This window comes from Podarcis pityusensis, assembly GCF_964106645.2.
Source record: "Podarcis pityusensis genome assembly, chromosome: 5".
Classification (NCBI taxonomy): domain Eukaryota; kingdom Metazoa; phylum Chordata; class Lepidosauria; order Squamata; family Lacertidae; genus Podarcis; species Podarcis pityusensis.
This window is the reverse complement of record NC_138032.1, coordinates 86690396-86709298: the sequence shown is the minus strand read 5'-3', so window position 1 is coordinate 86709298 and position 18903 is coordinate 86690396. Positions and strand designations below refer to the sequence as shown.

At 42.7% G+C, this 18903-nt stretch overlaps 1 protein-coding gene across 3 annotated transcripts in view; it reads left to right on the top strand.

Annotated features, from left to right (window-relative positions):
* The window catches only part of SEC24C (SEC24 homolog C, COPII coat complex component), a 38986-nt gene extending 20334 nt beyond the window's left edge, over positions 1-18652 (top strand). For all 3 annotated transcript variants that reach the window (XM_081006494.1, XM_081006496.1, XM_081006495.1), the window contains 15 exons: positions 1086-1224; positions 1950-2065; positions 2788-2912; positions 3288-3479; positions 4361-4454; positions 5806-5922; positions 7964-8134; positions 9134-9230; positions 9406-9551; positions 9756-9894; positions 11685-11803; positions 12721-12900; positions 14647-14838; positions 15871-15960; positions 16298-18652. In XM_081006494.1, the coding sequence (XP_080862620.1) occupies positions 1086-1224; positions 1950-2065; positions 2788-2912; positions 3288-3479; positions 4361-4454; positions 5806-5922; positions 7964-8134; positions 9134-9230; positions 9406-9551; positions 9756-9894; positions 11685-11803; positions 12721-12900; positions 14647-14838; positions 15871-15960; positions 16298-16438 (2058 nt within the window). In that variant the 3' untranslated portion in view covers positions 16439-18652. The remainder of the gene's footprint in view (positions 1-1085; positions 1225-1949; positions 2066-2787; positions 2913-3287; positions 3480-4360; positions 4455-5805; positions 5923-7963; positions 8135-9133; positions 9231-9405; positions 9552-9755; positions 9895-11684; positions 11804-12720; positions 12901-14646; positions 14839-15870; positions 15961-16297) is intronic.
* The last annotated feature ends 251 nt before the right edge of the window (positions 18653-18903 follow it).

Genomic DNA, 18903 nt, shown 5'->3' with positions numbered 1-18903 from the left:
CCCCAAGTCATGGGGGAATGCTGCAGATTTTGTTACCGAAGTCCAGTGCTTTACTTTATCCCATAGGAGTGAATGAAAAGCTGAACAAGACTGTTCGCTGCATATCCCTGCCTTAGGTCGCATTAGAGCATGACAGCACAATGAAACCCAATTTTTTCTACAACTTGTTTCAGCCATTCAAACCCTTTAAGCCAAAAAAACTATCTGTAGAGAAATGAAAGCTGGACAGATGTTTCGCTTTCAAAAAGAGCTATTAATCTAATTCAGTAGTCTCCTATCTCAGGCTGATAAACTGGTTTTTAGAAGCCGATGCTTATTGAGGGAAGGGAAAGTTTTGCAGCGGCCACCCAAAAGCCTTTTGATAGCTTCATGCAGAGCCTAGCTATGCAATACTTTTTTTAAAATTGGCAGGTGTTGCTTCCAGTGTCTAGGGACTTGTCTGGCAGCTGTGTCCCCCACCTGTTAGGGGAAATAAGACACTGAATCAGTTAATGTTCAGAAGTATCCAGGAGAAGGGGTGTTAAAGTGAGACTAGCAAAACCCAACTTTCAGAATGGTTGAAATGTTGCACCTGTCCTTTAGAGATGTTTGCTCCTTAGTGCAAGGAGGCTTTTGGAGGCCTTGAAAAGGGGTACTTGCTGCCTTAAGGACTTCATTTATAGCCTCTGCAGTGGCAGCACACTACATATTTTTTATAAACACAAGTATGGATTCTGGTTCTCTAATATGAATAAAATGGGTCCATATTTCTTACCTCTTAAGAGTAAGATGCTCTTAATCAAACATAAGTTGTTTCAAGCAAGGAGCTTGTAAGCTTTTAGCTACGCTAAAAGTTATGCTAAAGAATGGGTTTTCTTTTCTTGGGACCGAGAGCATGATAAGAAAAGATAAGGGATTTGCTGCTTGGTATAGTCTTACACAGCTGATCTTATATTACAGGACAGATGTAGGAAAAGGCAAGTTGCTTTGCTGACATGAATGCTAGAGCAAAGTGGTAGAAGACATGCTCCCAGATATCACCTGTTGAGGAAAAGGGAAGCTACTTTAAATAGCACCAATGTCTTTCCCCCCCCCCTTTTTTTCAGGCTCCTCCTTATTTGGTAGACCATGGAGAATCAGGCCCTATCCGATGCAATAGGTGTAAAGCCTACATGTGCCCTTTTATGCAATTCATTGAAGGTGGAAGAAGATTTCAATGCTGCTTCTGTAGTTGTGTCACTGAGGGTAAGAGTTTTCGATTAAGAATCAGTTCTAGAGGGTGGGGAGGGAGATGCTTCTATTTTGGCTGCAAAAAAGTGCAAAGACGGTTATCTAATGATATAACAAATCCCTATTTTAATGGTAATAGTAAAATTCCGGGCAAATCAATTAAAATGCTCTAGCTGAGGAAGGCATGCCACTAGACTCTTGAGCAATTTTTCTTGCTTTAAATATTCCTAAACTTTGGAGCAAGTCTGTGCATCAAACCTGTGTATATGTACGGCATTCTTCAGTTTTAGTATACCTGCAGACCTGATTAGGTAACACTGGTTGTAGCAGACTGTTCTTTCCATGCTGTGCCTATACTAAGACTTGGTTTGTGAGTATACACGTAAAAATCAGGGAATTTCAGTTTCATGAGAATCCCTGCGTAATTGGCTCACTGCAATATTCATTAACATGGAACTGCTCCATTATTTAAAGTGGTCCGGGTAAATGACAAAAATAGGAAATGTCATGCATGAAATTGGTCCATAGCTGGCCAAATCGCAATAAACTGGATCCAGGAGGCCTTTGATAGTTGCAGTTTCTTTCTTACTGGTGGTGTTTTCCCAAGTGTCTTATCAAAATCTTCCTGGTTTGGTACCTGCAGTGCCCTTCCTTACCATGGTAAACATCATGGTTACCCATCTAGGAAATTGCATGTATTTGAGCTTCTCTCTTTTCTTCTCCCCTTCCCCTTTCTTTAGTGCCATCTCAGTACTTCCAGCACTTGGATCACACGGGCAGGCGGGTGGACTACTATGACAGACCTGAGTTATCACTGGGGTCCTATGAGTTCTTGGCAACTGTTGACTACTGCAAGGTACGATGACTTGTAAGCACAGTGTTGGGCTAAGTAAATGTCACTTTTGCCCCATTGCTCAAGGTAGGAACAATAGACTTTTATGGGTTTGTTCTTGAAGTCCTTAATTCTTGAGCTCCCTTAATTCCAAGGGAGAAAAAGTATTTTCTTGATGATGACCCAAATAACATAATGCACTGCACCAGGTTACCATTGTCAGATTTATGAAACTAGAAGGCAAAGTACACAAAGTAGTTGTCTGCTTACCTAAGAGCTGGACTCTAGGCTCTTAAACTCTTTACATGCATTTAATAAGCTTAGGAAATCCTGTCCAGGGCGTGAGCTGAGGAATGCTCTCACATGTTTTTCTTTTACTGGTGCATTGGTCATTCTCTTCCTTTGAGGTTCTCAAGGGAAGAGGGTTTAAATCTGTAGGAAAACCACTGGGAGAGCAACTTTGCTCTCTGAATGTGTAATATACGTTTGGGAATTCTCAACTCAGAACATACATCCTACCAGGTTCTTTATAATTACCCACCTCGTTCTAGTGTGGTGATGCTAAGGATCATGATGTGATTTTTTCCCCCTGTCGTTGGCATAAGAAGCATAGTTATCAAGGCAACAGTGGACAATGGAAGTGGAACTAGTTGCAGATAGAACTGTATACAGTTTTTGTGTTCAGTGTGCGAAATACATGTTAATAATAAATGCTTAGTGATGGTGTTTTCGTCTTCTCTTGTCAGAATAACAAGTATCCCAACCCCCCTGCTTATATTTTCATGATCGATGTATCATACAATGCAATAAGAAGTGGCTTGGTAAGGCTGATCTGTGAAGAGTTGAAGACGCTCCTGGACTACCTGCCCAGGTAACCATACAGATGAGATTCCATTATAAAGGAATGAGTAGGATGAATGTGGAATGCAAGCTTCCCAAGACATTCTCATTGTGTGGAACCATAACTGCGTTGCCCATTTATTTATTTAGAAAATATTTAGTGATTTGCCTCTCAATAAAATACTCACAATGTGGGAGCATTTGACAATTGTATGCTTTGTTTTATTTATTTGTATATTTTCTTTATCTGCTAGGAATTTTCAGTTGAATGCTGCTTGTAGAATCTGGAGCAGAATCATATGGTGCCACTATTATTTGAGCTTACGCTGCTTTACTTTGCATGTGTGTTTTCATGGCGTATTTAATTTATTCTCTCCCTTTTTTTTCCTTTTTGGGAAAAAAACAGAGAAGGAAACATGGAAGAATCAGCCATCCGTGTGGGCTTTGTCACCTACAACAAAGTTCTGCACTTCTATAATGTGAAGAGCTCTCTGGGGCAGCCACAAATGATGGTTGTGTCGGATGTAGCAGATATGTTTGTCCCTCTGCTCGATGGTTTCCTGGTGAATGTTAATGAATCCCGCACAGTTTTCACTAGGTAAGTAGGAGCTGGTACAGATCAATCAATGGTTTGTATGTCCTGTTACATACAGTAGCTATCGTGGAACACATATTTCTAAGGTTCTTTTGCCCGTACATAAGCTTAAAGAAAATGATGTATTAAGTACCAAAACCCATAAAAATAATTGTGGTTTTTGAGGATGAGGTAGAGAAAGGGAGCATCTCTTGTGGTGGGCTGGTTTACCCGCTGTTGTGAGAGCTTGCACTGCATTCCTTTATAGATATAGAAAAAGTACAGTGGATGTTAGTGGCACCAAGGTGGGGCTCCTGGGTGGAGTCCAGGAGGTCACAAGGGCAGAGCCTTGGCAGTGACTCCCTGTGAGGTCCTCCTCCTCTGCCTTGCAAATAAATAGTGAACATCTAAGCAGTTTGCTGTGTTTGCTTCACCAAAAGTGACCTCTCCAGGGCACAAGCCTGAATAGTGTGTTTGGAAGTCCTGGTCTGTCCAGACGACATTACAGTTGTACAAGTGCTTGGCATCTTGGTTCGGAATGGGTCCCTGCTGTCACACTTGTTCTCTGGAATTCCCTCTGCTCTCAGCCTTGGTCTTTTGTTGTGTGACAGGGCCTTGGCTTTGGGGAGGGGGTTCAGAATCTTGGCAGGGCTTTGTCCCACTTTGCCCGTAAAAGGAGCCTCCCCTGAAAAAAGGTCAGGCAATTGGAAAAAGAAGGCGAGTACATGACCCAAAACCTGCTGTTCCATATGCAGGGAAAGGAAGCAAGCACCTTTTCCCAGAAGCTGTTAAAATGGCCAAACAAACATGCCATATCTTTAATCTGCAAAGTATCAGTTTCCACTGACTGGAATTGACCTAGTGAATTTTACATGTCTCTTGACTTGCACTTCCTTGATTTGCAGCTTGCTGGATCAGATACCAGAAATGTTTGCTGATACAAGAGAAACAGAAACTGTGTTTGCCCCAGTAATTCAGGCTGGCATGGAGGCTCTGAAGGTTTGTTCAGCATTCTAAATTGACTTCTAACATCTCTTTGTTTTGTGTTGTAGTATTGGAACCTCTTTCCCAGCACTTCCGAAAGTTGCTGAAGTGTTGACAGGAGGTCATAAATGTATGAAGCATTTATGGAAATGTAACTAATTTACAATTAAAAGTGGCTTTTTAACTACAGCTTGCCTTGCAACTTATAGGATAGTCTAACTGGTAAAAACGGGAAAAAGCAAAGAGGTATTCTGTTCCGTGAGCACAGAGGATCTTGCAAAGTGGAGACGGAGTTGGGTTTCAGGAATGCGTTGAAAGCAAGAATTTGATCTATCACTGCACACTTACCATACATTTCTAGTGAACTGTTTTAAAAATTGTTCATTACCAGCGGTAGCAAACACAGTCATGAGACTTCTCAGTAAGCTTTTGTGGATTGTATGTCTCCAAAGATAAGAACAATTTTTCCATGCTTTTGAGCCTGACATAGAAGTATCACAGCACTGTGCATCTTCATGGCCTTTTGGTCCTGATGTCTACATCCCCCATACCCATTTTGCAAGCACATACAAAAATCTGCCAACACTTCATGCATCACAAGTGAGCTCTAGTCCACAAAAACCTTTAACATAATACATCTGTTTGTATTTGAGCTTCCACGGGGTTCTTGGTGGGTGCTTTTCTTTTTCAAGGAGTTAAACGATCTGAGAGCGCATTTAAAGGAACTGTAGATGGGCAGCCAGAAACCTGGTGCTATGTTTTCCCTTTTGAAAGCTTCTTCTTGCAGTCTCGGACTTCTAAGCTGTTTGAATGGTATGCTGAAGTTTTGGCAAACCTGCTAAGTTAATCTGACAAACGTACAAGCCGTATATGTGTAGCTGGTTGTTAAAGCTGAGGGCTGCCAAGTGTGGCCCCCTGCCCCATTCATATGGCCACTATTCCCTTCCAAATTTTGTAACTGAAAAACTTCGGTCTTCTGCTTTCAGGGGTAGCAGTCAGGCTTCTGGGCAGATATGGTGGGCTTCAGTAATGGGCACACGTAATGAGCTTGTGGCTACTAGCATTTGCTCTAGTTTCTTTGTTCCCTTGCCAAACATCTGGGGCTCCAAATACATATTGCAGCATATTGAGAGTAAGGAGACTGCACAGAGCACTGTCATGGATGACAGGCCATGTCAAGTATTTTAGGCCTTAGTTCTACTTGTAGGGGAGCCGAATTGCTTTTTATAGCAGACAGCACTCAGTATCTTAAAACAACGTATGTTTGGAGAACATGGTTGCTGAAGGCAGACCCAGGGTCACTGAACCCAGAGTCCCTCAGTTATATTTGTGTCTTACTTAATGGCTTTTGTATGCTTACTTGCAGGCAGCAGAGTGTGCTGGCAAGCTCTTTATATTTCATACATCACTGCCTATTGCGGAGGCCCCAGGGAAGCTGAAGAACAGAGATGACAAGAAACTGATAAACACTGATAAAGAAAAGGTAGCGGGACTTGTGTTCTGTGGGTTGCAATTTGGCTTTTCTTCACCAGTGGGTTCATTTAAAGAAAAATATTTCCTTGTTAACTCCTCTGCCTGCTTTTCTTCCATTATACTTTCCTGTTTACAGGATGCACATTTCACACAAGCACACCATGCCTTATTTTCTCTCCTGGAAATCACCTGAAATTCTCAGCAACGTGGTCATTTTCAACATTTGAGGGACATACCGGTTCAGAAAGCTGCATAGATCTCTTCCATTAGTTGTAACCCCCCTGCTGTAACTTGCAGAAAAAAAATGAAATGATTGTTTTTAAATGTGGTGATTCCTAAGAGAGGCAGTAGTTAGTATGAAAGCATGTGTTGTCACTTTTTTCCAGCTGTCAGACAAGAAGAAAAAAGAATCCTATATATGTACAACATTTTAGCAGAATTCTTAGAACCAAATTTAACATTTAGCTATGAATATTCACTCTGCCTCTTGAGGTACTCTGAACAGCACTTGGAAAGAGAGTTGTTGAGAGAGCCTTCCTTTTTTTAAACAGGAAGATGTGCTAGCTCCCATTCTGAGCAGAGGAGCTGAGCTTGCTAGTTCAGAACAAAGCTATTTGCAAAGTGTGTTGTTTTATTCTAAAATGGTTTCTGTAGCTTGTTTCTTAAAGGACGTGCCAGGCAGGATTAATTTTTTTTAAAGCTCCTTCCAGTAGTTCCCCACCTAAACTTTCCTCTTTTCCTCTTTTCTACTCTTGTAGCATCCTAGAAATTGACAGTAATTAGTCATACAACAAAGAATAACCTGCAGTTATTAGAACAGGGGTTCCCAAACTAAGGCCCGTGGGCCGAATAAGGCCCAAGGGACTCGTTTATCTGGCCCACAGCAACCCCCACTGCTGCCGCCCGCTCTTACCAGCGCTTTGCTGTGCAGCTGCCCACTTCCAGGTTGGAGGAGCACTGGAAATAGGTTGTGCGCATGCGCGTGTTATTTCCTGTGCACATCCAGGTTGGAGGAGGCCTGTGCACATGCGCACAAGCTATTTCCGGTGCTCCTCCGACCCGGAAGTGGGCCGGAAATAGCATGTGCGCATGCATATAGGCACGCACTCGTCCGGAGACACCGACCTGAGGCGCAGTAAATTTGTGCTGACCCCTGTATTAGAATATAGCAGTCTGGTGCTGTGGGGGGAGGGAGGAAAAATGGGGGGGGGGGAATAAGGATGATATGTTTCTGGATAATATGTTTTGTTTTAATTTTGAATAAAAAGTTATTTTATATATATATATATATATATATATAGCGCAGTACAGTGGTATCTCGGTTTTTGAACGTCTCCGTTGACAAACATTTTGGTTTTTGAATGCCGTAAACCTGGAGGTAAATGCTTCGGTTTTCAAACGCGCCTTGGAAGTCGAACATGCCACGCGACTTCCGTGTTGAGGCTTTCGTTTTCAGTTTTCGAATGTTTCGGAACTTGAATGGTCTTCCGGAACGGATTACATTTGAAAACCAAGGTATCGCTGTAGTGTAAGCCTTGGAAAACCTGAGACGCTGGATCAAAAAACTCTGTAGAGGACCTTAACTTCCTTTTGCAGGTTACTTGAGTTACTTGTTTATCTAGTTCTGATTTTAGTGATATTTTGTGCTCTTAAATTGTGGGTAGTAGGTTTTTCTAAGGTTTCAAAATTGTGATTTATTATATTTGCTAAGTTGTAAATCACTTGGTAAATCTTTGGCTTAAAGCATGCTGTAAAAATATTTTACATTAAGAAACTTTGCTAAAAACTGGTTGAAAATTCATCAGGGGTCTTGCAAAGCTGGCCTTGTGTGGAGTGTTCCAACATTGTCATCATTGAAGGTAGACCGTTTTAATGTCCCCGATGTACTGCAAGACATCACGTATTGTGCCCTGTGGTTGGTTTTGCTTCTTCTTTTTTGTCACATGATCAGGAATAGCGAGCAGACCGTAAACCTGCTGCATCATAAATTGTCAATTATTAATCTTATTTCTTGTCTCTCTGCTCCTCTTTTCCCCCCTTTGCCTCCCTAGACGCTCTTTCAGCCTCAGACAAACTTCTATAACAACTTAGCCAAGGAATGTGTAGCACAAGGCTGCTGTGTGGACCTCTTCCTTTTCCCAAATCAGTATTTGGATGTGGCTACCTTGGGGGTTGTTCCTCATCAAACAGGTGGCTCCCTTTATAAGTACACATTTTTCCAGGTATGATCTATTTTTGATTTGATGCCTGCTCCATGTAGATGATTTAAGTAGACAGTAGTTGCCCTGCTGATCTCAGAGGAGAGTAGATAAAAAGCTGGATTAACTTTTTCATTGGACCAGTTTGGGTTTTTTAGGAGTCTGCAAGCCTTTTCCAGTTACACGAAGAACAGTTCTCTTGTTGTTACTTACTAGCAATGCTGCCCTGCTTCATGATTTCTCTGAAACCTGTTGGCTCAGCAGTCCAATTTGACTTACCATTTGTACATGATGAAATGTACAATTGACATTTTGTCACGGATAGATGAAAAACGTACAGAAAGAGCAATGGTTTCTTGCAGTGATTCTCTTTCAGAAGAGTGTCTTGGCTTTCAGGTGAATTCCTCCAATCAGCATACACTAAAGATGGGTTTAATTTCCATCTTAATAGTACAAAATAAAGCATAGCTTACCGAATGACGGCCCAGAATTTTTAGTTTGTTTGAAACAAGCAGCCTTCCCGTTGTGCCAAAATGCCATAAAGATGGCATCAGGTGAGCCTCTCCGGAAGGCTTCTCCCATGGCTGGATTTCTGACACCAGTTCTCTCTCTGTAGTAGCCACCCACCTTGCCTCATTTTTGTGGGGAGGGCAGCAACGGGCACAAAACAGCACCTCTTAAGAGAAGCTTCAGGTTTAGGTATATATGCATGACAGAAGACCATTTTCCATGTAACCTGGTCCCAAGGTCCTAAGGGCTTTTAAAGTTAAAACCAGCACTTTAAATTGAGCCCAGAAATGAACTGGGGAGCCAGTGGATCGTTGTATAGCTTGCAGATAATGGGTTTCTTTAAAACTGCAGGTGTGCTTGCATATTTTGTGTGTTAATTTAATGGGATAGGGTTTGTTCCTGGAGAGAGTCTAGCAAGATGATCCTAGGACTGAAGGATAGTAGCACTTTTAATATCCCTGGGGCACCTCTGTACTTCTTGTGTGACACCTGCTGTCTGTCTCTGTACGCTAGGTGGAAACGGATCAGGAACGCTTCTTGAACGATTTGCGCAGAGATGTTCAGAAAGAAGTGGGCTTCGATGCTGTGATGAGGGTCCGCACAAGCACTGGTACGTACTTATGAAGATGCTGTCTGGATTTTAGCAGTGTGCAGGGGTCTAGCGCTCGAACCTGAGAAAGTTAGGATGCCCTATACTGCCAGTATCAATCCCTTTTGCTCAGTGGTAGCTTTCTGGAATGATGGACTCTAAAGGATTTCTTACCACATCTTCTCTTGCCTCCCAGGTATTCGTGCAACAGATTTCTTTGGAGCTTTTTACATGAGCAACACCACAGATGTGGAATTAGCCGGCCTAGACTGTGACAAAACAATCACCGTGGAGTTCAAACATGATGATAAACTTAGTGAAGAAAGTGGAGCACTTCTTCAGGTGATGCATGCGAGATGGGCGATAATGGGTCGTGTTTTCCCTCCCTTATTCCAATTCTTATTTAGCCCCAAAATATTCAGTGCTGTTTAGGCCTTCAGCCATTTAAGCACGGCAGTTGTGTCAGATTTGTTGGAAGCCCACGTAGTGGTACCGAACTTTCTTTTGCATGCTAACGGTTCTGCTTGTAATTTCTCTCTCATGTAGTGTGCTATATTGTATACAAGCTGTGCAGGACAGAGGCGACTGCGTATTCACAACCTCTCCTTGAACTGCTGCACTCAGCTGGCTGATCTTTATAGGAACTGTGAGACGGACACACTTATCAACTTCTTGGCCAAATTTGGTAAGGGGTTGACCTGTAACAGTTTCCTGGAGAAGACAACTATTCACAAGAAGCTTTGGGAGGGAACATTCTTCTTGTACTGTGAATATAGTTTAATGTAAATGGGTGTGTGCTGCCTTCCAAGCGAATGTAGTTAAAGACAAAGTCAAAATATTCTTCTTCAGATACACTGGAAAAAGCAAGGAATCCAATATTTCTATTAAGACCAGATATGAAAACTATGGAGAGGCCTGGTCTTAATAGAGATATTGGATTCCTGTCTTATTACATATGCTAATCATCTGCATACAATCCCTTGCTTTTTCCTGTAGGACTAATTGCCATCGTTAACAGTCATCAGCAGGTTTACCATACTCATTGAGTCAATCACCCATCTCCTACTACCCTCCTGAGAAAAACCCCACCCTCCAACTATATATAAGGGTCTGCTGACTTCTGTTTCAGTGTATCTGAAGAAGTCTGCATGCACATGAAAGCTTATACCAAGAACAAACTTAGTTGGTCTCTAAGGTGCTACTGGACAATTTTTTTATGTAGTGAAAGACAGTTTGCACAGTGGGTGGTAGATCTACATATAAGAGCATCCTAACCAGGACTTGGCAATAGACTAACCTGCTTTGACTAAGCTTGTTCTCACAGTGTCTTAAGACCATGGCTAATGATAGAAAAAAAACCTTGCTTATGTTTTCTCCCAGCTATTTCAGCCTATGACAAATTTATCCCCTCGGTTTGCCAGCATGCGTGTGATTTAGCACTACATTACATCATTGTGTGGCCTGAAACCATGGACTCGCCTTTAAGAGAGGCTGCCAAAATAAACGCATGGAATGTATCGGCCATAATTTTTATTGCAAGCAAGAGGGCTTAATGAAGTAATCAGATATCAAGTAAAAAAGCCTGATCCGAGAAACACAACATGCATAGCTCCCACTATCATCCATATCTTTCATATTTGGACAGGGAGAAACATCTTTTGCAGGAAGACCTTCATCTTTTAAAATGTCATCATATCTATAAAGTTAATTTTCCTGTTTAAGAATGATCCATTTAGAATGTGCAGGTTGGCTACATTACTATACAAATAAACAGATTCTGGGGTATAGAACTTAATATACGTGTGCCCAGAAGTATGCTTCTGAATTCCAGTTGCTGGAAAGCACAAGTGGAGAAAATGTTCTTTTACTTGGGTCCTGCTTGTGGGCTTCCCATAGAACAAGATGCTGGACCACTGGTCTGATCCAGCAGGCCCTTCTTTATGTTCTTAGGGGAGGCTAATTTTTTTATCTGTAAGCCACCTCAAGTCCTGTCGGGGGAAAGGTGGGGTGTAAATAAATAAAATAATAATAGAACTGCTAAGCAATAAGTGCTAAAATCACTGATGTCCATGGTGAAAGTGTGTTTAGTAACAATTGATCTCTCTTTATCAAGACAAAGCAATTAAGATTACTTCCTCTCCCCCCCCCCCCATTTCTCTAACACGAGGATCTATAGTGGGGAAGCATGTAATTTGCATGCAGTAGATCCCAGGTCCAGTCCCTGACACCCCCAGTTAAAAGATCTATTGATAGCAGAGCTGGGAAAGGGTCTGCCTTAGGCTTTGGGGAGACACTTCCAGCCAGTGGACAGCACTTAACTAGGTGGAGCCATGGACTGACTCAGTCCAAAGCAGCCTCATATTACCACAGCAGCACAAGATACCTTGTTGGTGGTTTTCCAGGCGACTTATTTAAATCTTTTTTACATCAGCTTGCATAGGACTTTCTAAGCAAGATGTTGTTCTTTTCCTAAAGCATATCGTGGAGTTCTGAACAATCCAGTCAAGACAGTGAGAGATACGCTGATCAATCAATGTGCGCAGATACTGGCATGCTACCGGAAAAACTGTGCTAGCCCTTCTTCTGCCGGACAGGTAACTTCTTGGTTGTGGGGTACTAATCCTGAATTGGGAGGCTGGGAGAGCAGCCAGAAGTAGTCTGTCTAATAATGATGCTAACATGGAAAGGAACCTTCTGGCTCACTCCTTAGAACTGCGTTCCAGATAGCTGCTTTGTGAAATAGGGTAGTGGCTCCAGCCTTTCTGCATTTCATGAACTTTATGAAACCAAGAAATGAACCTGAGTTATTTTCTTGCAATAACTTTAATCTTACTATAGCACAGTGATAGTGAAGATACTTCACCATAGTATTGCAGGTGAAAAGAACCTGAAAGGCCATGTAAACCCCAACACAGGGGCAAATCCATTCACTATCTCCGATCAACATACGCAATCCAGACCATAATATGCCTTGAGCTGCAAGTGGTTGTAGAAGCAATTGCTTTTACGGCAGTTTACTTCAAAGGCCCCTGCCTATAAGCAAGCCACATGCTGCAGAATATGCAGTATGTACTAAGCAGTGTTCAAGGAAGTTGTTTTCAGGTCTCTTCTGATATTTACGATAGGTTGCAGTTTTAGTCTGAAATACAGCAGTAGAAATTAAAGAATCTCCTGAAGTAGTTACCCTGATCTTTGTTAAAGACTGACGGTTTTGTTTCTTTTACATCAGTGGTGTCCAAACTTTTTTCAAAGAGGGCCAAATTTGATGAAGTGAAGGGCCATAAGGGCCAACCATATTAGCTGAGTTTTTTTTAGGATTGAAGTTGTTGCGCTTTTTTTTAGGATTTTACCCCAGGATTAAACTGGACATACCTGTTTTGCATCTATGCCAATGTTAGCAGTGATTCTCTTCAATTTTTACAAAGTTAAAATGCTCTTAAGTTCTCTTTCTCTCTGCCACCCCTTCCCCTAACGAGTGATTTTCTCTAATTTCGTCTCTTGCCACTTTCAGCTGATTCTTCCTGAATGCATGAAACTGCTCCCTGTGTATCTGAACTGTGTTTTGAAAAGTGATGTGCTTCAGCCTGGGGCAGAAGTCACCACTGATGACCGATCTTACATCCGCCAGCTAATCACCTCCATGGATGTGGCAGATACAAATGTTTTCTTTTACCCCAGACTCCTGCCACTGGTAAGCACTTCTGTACATAGAAAACTTGTAATTGTTTAAACATACAACTCACGGAATAAGGGGGAATTAAGATTTTTGGGTGAGGCTGCTTTGTCTAAATTGAGAGTACTTGTAACTTTAAAAATTGTAACATTTCTTGCGTCGGAGCTCTGACACATACAGTTGTGTTTATGTCAAGACATGCTGCCTGCAATATAAGGAAATAAAAAGTATTGTTCTCCCTGGTACTGTAAGAGTATCAGGAGACTCCATGCGCAGTGCTACCCTTGAGCTCAGCCTGTTAGTAGTCTTGGGAAATTAGGCACAAGTGTCTGAACAAGGAGCTGTGATTCCTGTGGAATACCACACAATATCCCTCTGCCACACTTTCCAGCTGTAAACCTGCAACCGCAGCAGGATGTAAGGAAGGCAGTGCAAGTCCACTAATAAGGGGAAGGTCAGCATCCTGGAGACCACAACGTTTGGTTGTGTACCAACACCAGCCAAGAATTGTTGAGCCCTGTTTGCATCCCCTTGATACAGGGAAATTGGGTCATATTCTCAACCAGGTCTGCCAATGTAAAGGTTACTAACATCTTAGGACAGGTGTCTGAAGGGGCAGCGCCTCTTTCCCATATCATTTTGGCCAGGTTTGAGGTTAGCTGGGAAGGCTGTTCTGGCAGTGCCATTGTTACATGAGATTAGGAGATCCGTGGCTCACCAGAGAACTTCTCAGCAATAGCACCCCAGCTATGGAATATTTTTTCCCACCCATGAGGCGACTGTCATGTGCAGCAGGATCATCAGGGGCAGAAGATCTGGGCTCTAAGGAATGCATTGCCTCTGCTGCTGGCACTTCCACCGCCACATTGGCAAAGTCACAGTAGCAGCAACAGCTGCGGCACATTCTCTGGAGGTCAGATCTTCTACCTCAGCAGCCATGCAGCCTCTGTAGCAGCCTCTTGGCAAACAACAACAACAACAGTTTTATTATTTATATCCTGCCCATCTGGCTGGGTTTCCCCAGCCACTCTGGGGATTTCCCTAGGCACTGCTGGTCTCCTCCTACCCCTAGGGAGGAAATGGCGTAGGCTGGGTCTCCTGGGCTCTGCAACTGCTTAGCGTGATTCAAATCAGGCCCCTTTTCCCCCTGTGACAACTTTTGATTCAACCGGTGGGTAAGGTTGGTTTGATTCCCTTGTTCCCAGTGTAGATTTTTATTTCCTCCTCATTCTGTTGTAGATGCGTGTGGTTCACCTCTTCCACCACGCTTTCTGAGTGGGCCATTATGCGCCTGGGAGCTCTTTGTGCACTGAGTTACATTGCCATTCTACCTGATATATTTTGTGAAGTGTGGTCAGTTTTGTTGTTACTGTGTTTGAAATGGTTGTGACTTGCCCCCAAGGTCCCATGTAATGGGGTGGGATATAAACCTAATACATGAAGCAAATCGGCTTGGTCCAGTCACGGACAGCAGCTGCCCAAGATTTCAGACAGAAGTCTTTTCTAGCCCAACTTGGAGAGGTTGGGGGTTGAATCTGTTCCCATTTGCTTTCAAAGCATGTACTGTACTGCTGAATTACAACCCTCCTCCTGAACATGTCTTTTTAAACAAAAGATGGGATTCTGAGAGCTTTGCAATGATTGCCACATTCTGTCCCAGTCTGTGTGATTCAGTGGTCATTTGCAAAACCGTTCATCCTGTTTAGTACTGTTGTGAACTTGCAAATGTCCTGCAGCACAGTGACTCCAGTTCTATATCTACAGACCAAGATAGATCCCAACAGTGACTCCTTACCACCAGCAATCAGAAACTCTGAAGAGCGGCTTTCCAAGGGTGACATATATCTGCTAGAAAATGGGCTGAACATCTTTTTGTGGGTAGGAGCAAATGTTCAGCAAGGGCTGATCCAGAACCTCTTTGGAGTGGCATCTTTTGGCCAAATCAGCAGCAATATGGTAAGTGGGGTCATCCTGGGCAACAAGAAGATTTCTCCTCATTCTTAGGGTGCTGCCTAACTTTCTGCTTGCAGGATTTCCCCCAAAAGATCTGGCAAGATTCTGAATAATGGGACCAGCCCTGTGTAAGGGTCCCAACTCTCTGATTTGTCTTCTGACTCCTTAACACAGTAGATAGAACAGATCAGTTACTTACAATTCCACACCTAAACCATTGGTCCATGTAGCTCAGTATTGTTTAGTTGTAGTTCTCCAGGATTCAGACTGGGGGCATTCCCAGCCCTACCTTGAGATGCCAGGGGTTGAATTTGGGAGCTTCTACGTGTAGTGCAGATGCTTTGCCACTGAGCTGTGGCACTTGCCAAATCATGGGTAAGAGTGAGCAGTGCTGTGAAAAGAGTTTTGGCAAGGTTGGGTAGCTCTTCTACATGTGGGTCAGGGTGGTTTTTGTGATTCATTCATCATTTTGTGTGTGTATGTGTGTGCTGAGGGACGCGGGTGGCGCTGTGGGTAAAACCTCAGCGCCTAGGACTTGCCGATTGCATGGTCGGCAGTTCGAATCCCCGCGGCGGGGTGCGCTCCTGTTGTTCGGTCCCAGCGCATGCCAACCTAGCAGTTCGAAAGCACCCCCGGGTGCAAGTAGATAAATAGGGACCGCTTACCAGCGGGAAGGTAAACGGCATTCCGTGTGCTGCGCTGGCTCACCAGATGCAGCTTGTCACGCTGGCCACGTGACCCGGAAGTGTCTGCGGACAGCGCTGGCTCCGGCCTATAGAGTGAGATGAGCGCACAACCCTAGAGTCTGTCAAGACTGGCCCCTACGGGCAGGGGTACCTTTACCTTTACTTATGTGTGTGCTGAACTGGGAATATTCCTTCTTGCTAGTTTTGAGAAGATCCAAGCTAGCTGTTTAGTACCTCTGTTGATTATTACATATTTGTGACTAGTAAATAACTCCGCTGGCCCATGTGCGAATGGATGTTTTGAAGTGGTTCTTGATCATCTGTGAGATGTTTTAACTCTGTGTTGCAGTGCGTGCTGCCAGTTTTGGACAATCCCTTTTCAAAGAGAGTACGGTCTGTCATTGATATGTTCCAGTCTCAAAGATCACGCTATATGAAGGTAATTGATGCTTGCTTGTGATTGGGTTTTTTTTAATTGTTGCCTTCTGTAATCTCTGTGCATCAAGTAATGTATATGAAACTTATGTTTGAATAATTGGGGGGGGGGACGTAAATAACAATACCGTAGTACTTGCAGTTTCTAGAACCTCACAGTGTGTTCTAACAGTGTTTTCCCTATGCAGATTAGAACGGGGCTTCATTATATGGTGTCAGAAACTTATTTGGTTGTACAAACCATAGCTAGCCAATGCTAGAACTTCCAAGGTTCCATTAACACTTTGCACCAAAGGCACCACTCTCTAACATCTTACTAAATTTTTCCTTTTGCTTTGTAGCTTATGGTTGTCAAGCAGGAAGACAAACTGGATATGCTGTTCAAACACTTTTTGGTGGAAGATAAGAGCATGAATGGGGGTGCTTCATATGTGGACTTCCTCTGTCACATGCACAAGGAGATCCGCCAGTTGCTGAGCTAGAGCTGGAGATGCGCTGGATTCCAGCACTGACACTTCTATGTTCACTAACCGCCTGATGAATGGGCCCAGCTCCTTCGAGAAGGACAATACAGAAAGCTGTACAATTCCATAATTTTTAATACACTGTGCATTAACAGTTTCAGCATCTCCCAAAACCCTTTGAAGAAGTGAGGCATGGACAGACGAAACATCAGCTATAGGGGTGGGTGTGGGAATGTTATTTGATTCCAGGCCTTGGACCTGTGCCCTCTTCTTGTGCTTGGCAGGTATCTGTACCTCCTGCCTCCCAGCCCCCCAGTTCTGTTATAACAAATGTTATTTGAGTTTCACTATACAAGATTAAGCATCAGGTGAAAAGGTGATTGCTCTTCAGAACCACACAGTGGGTGTTAAGTTTGTGCATGTGATACACTGGATGAAAAGGAGCCAATTTTGGGGGGGGGGCGGGCTTGGGGGGGAGTGGAAGGTGGCAGGCCCTGTTCAACCAAAGAGTAGGAGATTGATAAAGCAGCCAAGCTGGGGGTTTTTACACCTTCGCTTATAAGTGGAGAGAGCAATATACTGTAAGCAAGTTATACAGTGGCATCTTCTAGGAAACACCTGAGCTGTTAGGGAAAATAGCAGGGTAGGCATGCCTTCACTGTAGTTGCTTTTCTGTGTGGATATGCCTTGGAATAAGTGAGTGATAATGAGCAGGTGCTGTTTTGGGGAAAGTGAAATTATTCGGGGTTGGTATAAACAGGTGTTGCCTCCACCACCCCTTGAGAAAAACAGCATCTTCTTTCTTTCTTTCTTTCTTTCTTTCTTTCTTTCTTTCTTTCTTTCTTTCTTTCTTCTTTCTTTTTCTGCCAGTGTCCTCTTGCTTTGGTGGTCTGTTGCCTCTTTCCATTCACGCGGTAGGGTTTTGTCTGGAATACCCTTTTCGAAGGAGATGGCCGTGCTTTCCCCTTCTTATCACTTTGAAAAAGTTGTGTTTATATGCAACACAGGAGTTTGCTAGGAGAGACAGTCTATGTTTGAATTGTATCCAAGAAGCACTGAGAGGTCCTGTAGCACCAATGCAGAAGGAGTTGCTCATATTCATAACGTAAGGTTCAAATCATGCCACTAATGTATTCTGAAATTCAAACCTTTAGTAGCTCTGAATAATTTTGGTCATGCAGCACTTAAATGGCTACATCTGGGCAGTACTTACTAGTCCATCAGTGTAGGATATCTGTGGCATGCCTGCTTGTGGTCTTGTTACAACAAATCAAGCAGGCTTATGGCTGACCTCTTCAAGGCTGAGCAGAAAGTATTCTGCTTTGTATTAGACAGAAAGATGATGAGTTTGAGACTCTAGGAGTCAAAGGGCTCATTCGTTTTTAAAAAGACACTAACCTTTTGTTTCTAATGCTACACTTAGGAATTCTTGCAGTGCCCAGAATGTACTTGGGGAACCGGCAGCACCGAAACGTGAAAAAAGGAAAAGCAGGGAGGTAGATCGCTTAGACAAATGATGGATTAAGACTGAATATAAGTAAAGCATTTATTCCATCTGCCATTGAAAATTGAAGTTGAAACCTTATATACATGACAGATTAAATAATCCAGGAGTGTGGTTTCTAGTCCCTTGAACTATAGTGTGTGTATGCGTGTGTGTTTGTAAATATTTTTCCTTCTACTGCAGCTAGTTTGTCTTCCCTTTCATCACACAGTGAAGGGGAGTATCCCAAAAACTGTTAACTGGCCACACCTCAGTGAGTTTCTCAGCAGTCTTAAACACATTTGCAAGTGTGGCTAACCCCACCCCCTTCCTCCTGCCAAACATACATACTGTCTCCAACCAAAAAAATTAGAAATCTTTTAAACCAGTGAAGAGATTTGCTCCCCAAGACTCAACAACCGGACTTCCAGAATACTAATTTCTAGAATTAATATAAAAGAAAATATACGATCATAAATCTTTCTTCACTTTTTTCAATGCATCTTTTAATTTGTAAAGAAATAAAAATATATGAAGATGTATTTTATGTCATTGTTAGTAAATAAATACTGATTATTTTTTTCCAAGCCCTGTATTTTGGGGATGGGAGAGAGAGCTGGTGTGCAGGTGACTCAATCAAGTTCCGTCATGGCAAATAAAACTGTTATTTGCAACGATATCTGAAAGAATTCCGTAAGGTGCTTATAATGTTTTGCTTTCTGGATTAAACACATTTCAGCTTTCAATACTATGACCTTCACTTCCTGCTAGGAATGCAGTGAAACATATTAGCATACATGGCCTTCTCATAAAATGAAAACACCATCTTGAAAAGATGCTCCCCCATAGCTTCCTATTTTCATGAATATAGATTGATCTCAATCATGGCATAAGATCTTGCACTTTCTTCGTAGCCCATTTTGGTCAGTGTTCTACTGCATAATTCTTATGTGGTTGCTCAAATAGAAATGAGGTTTATTTCTCTTAAATCACTGATATT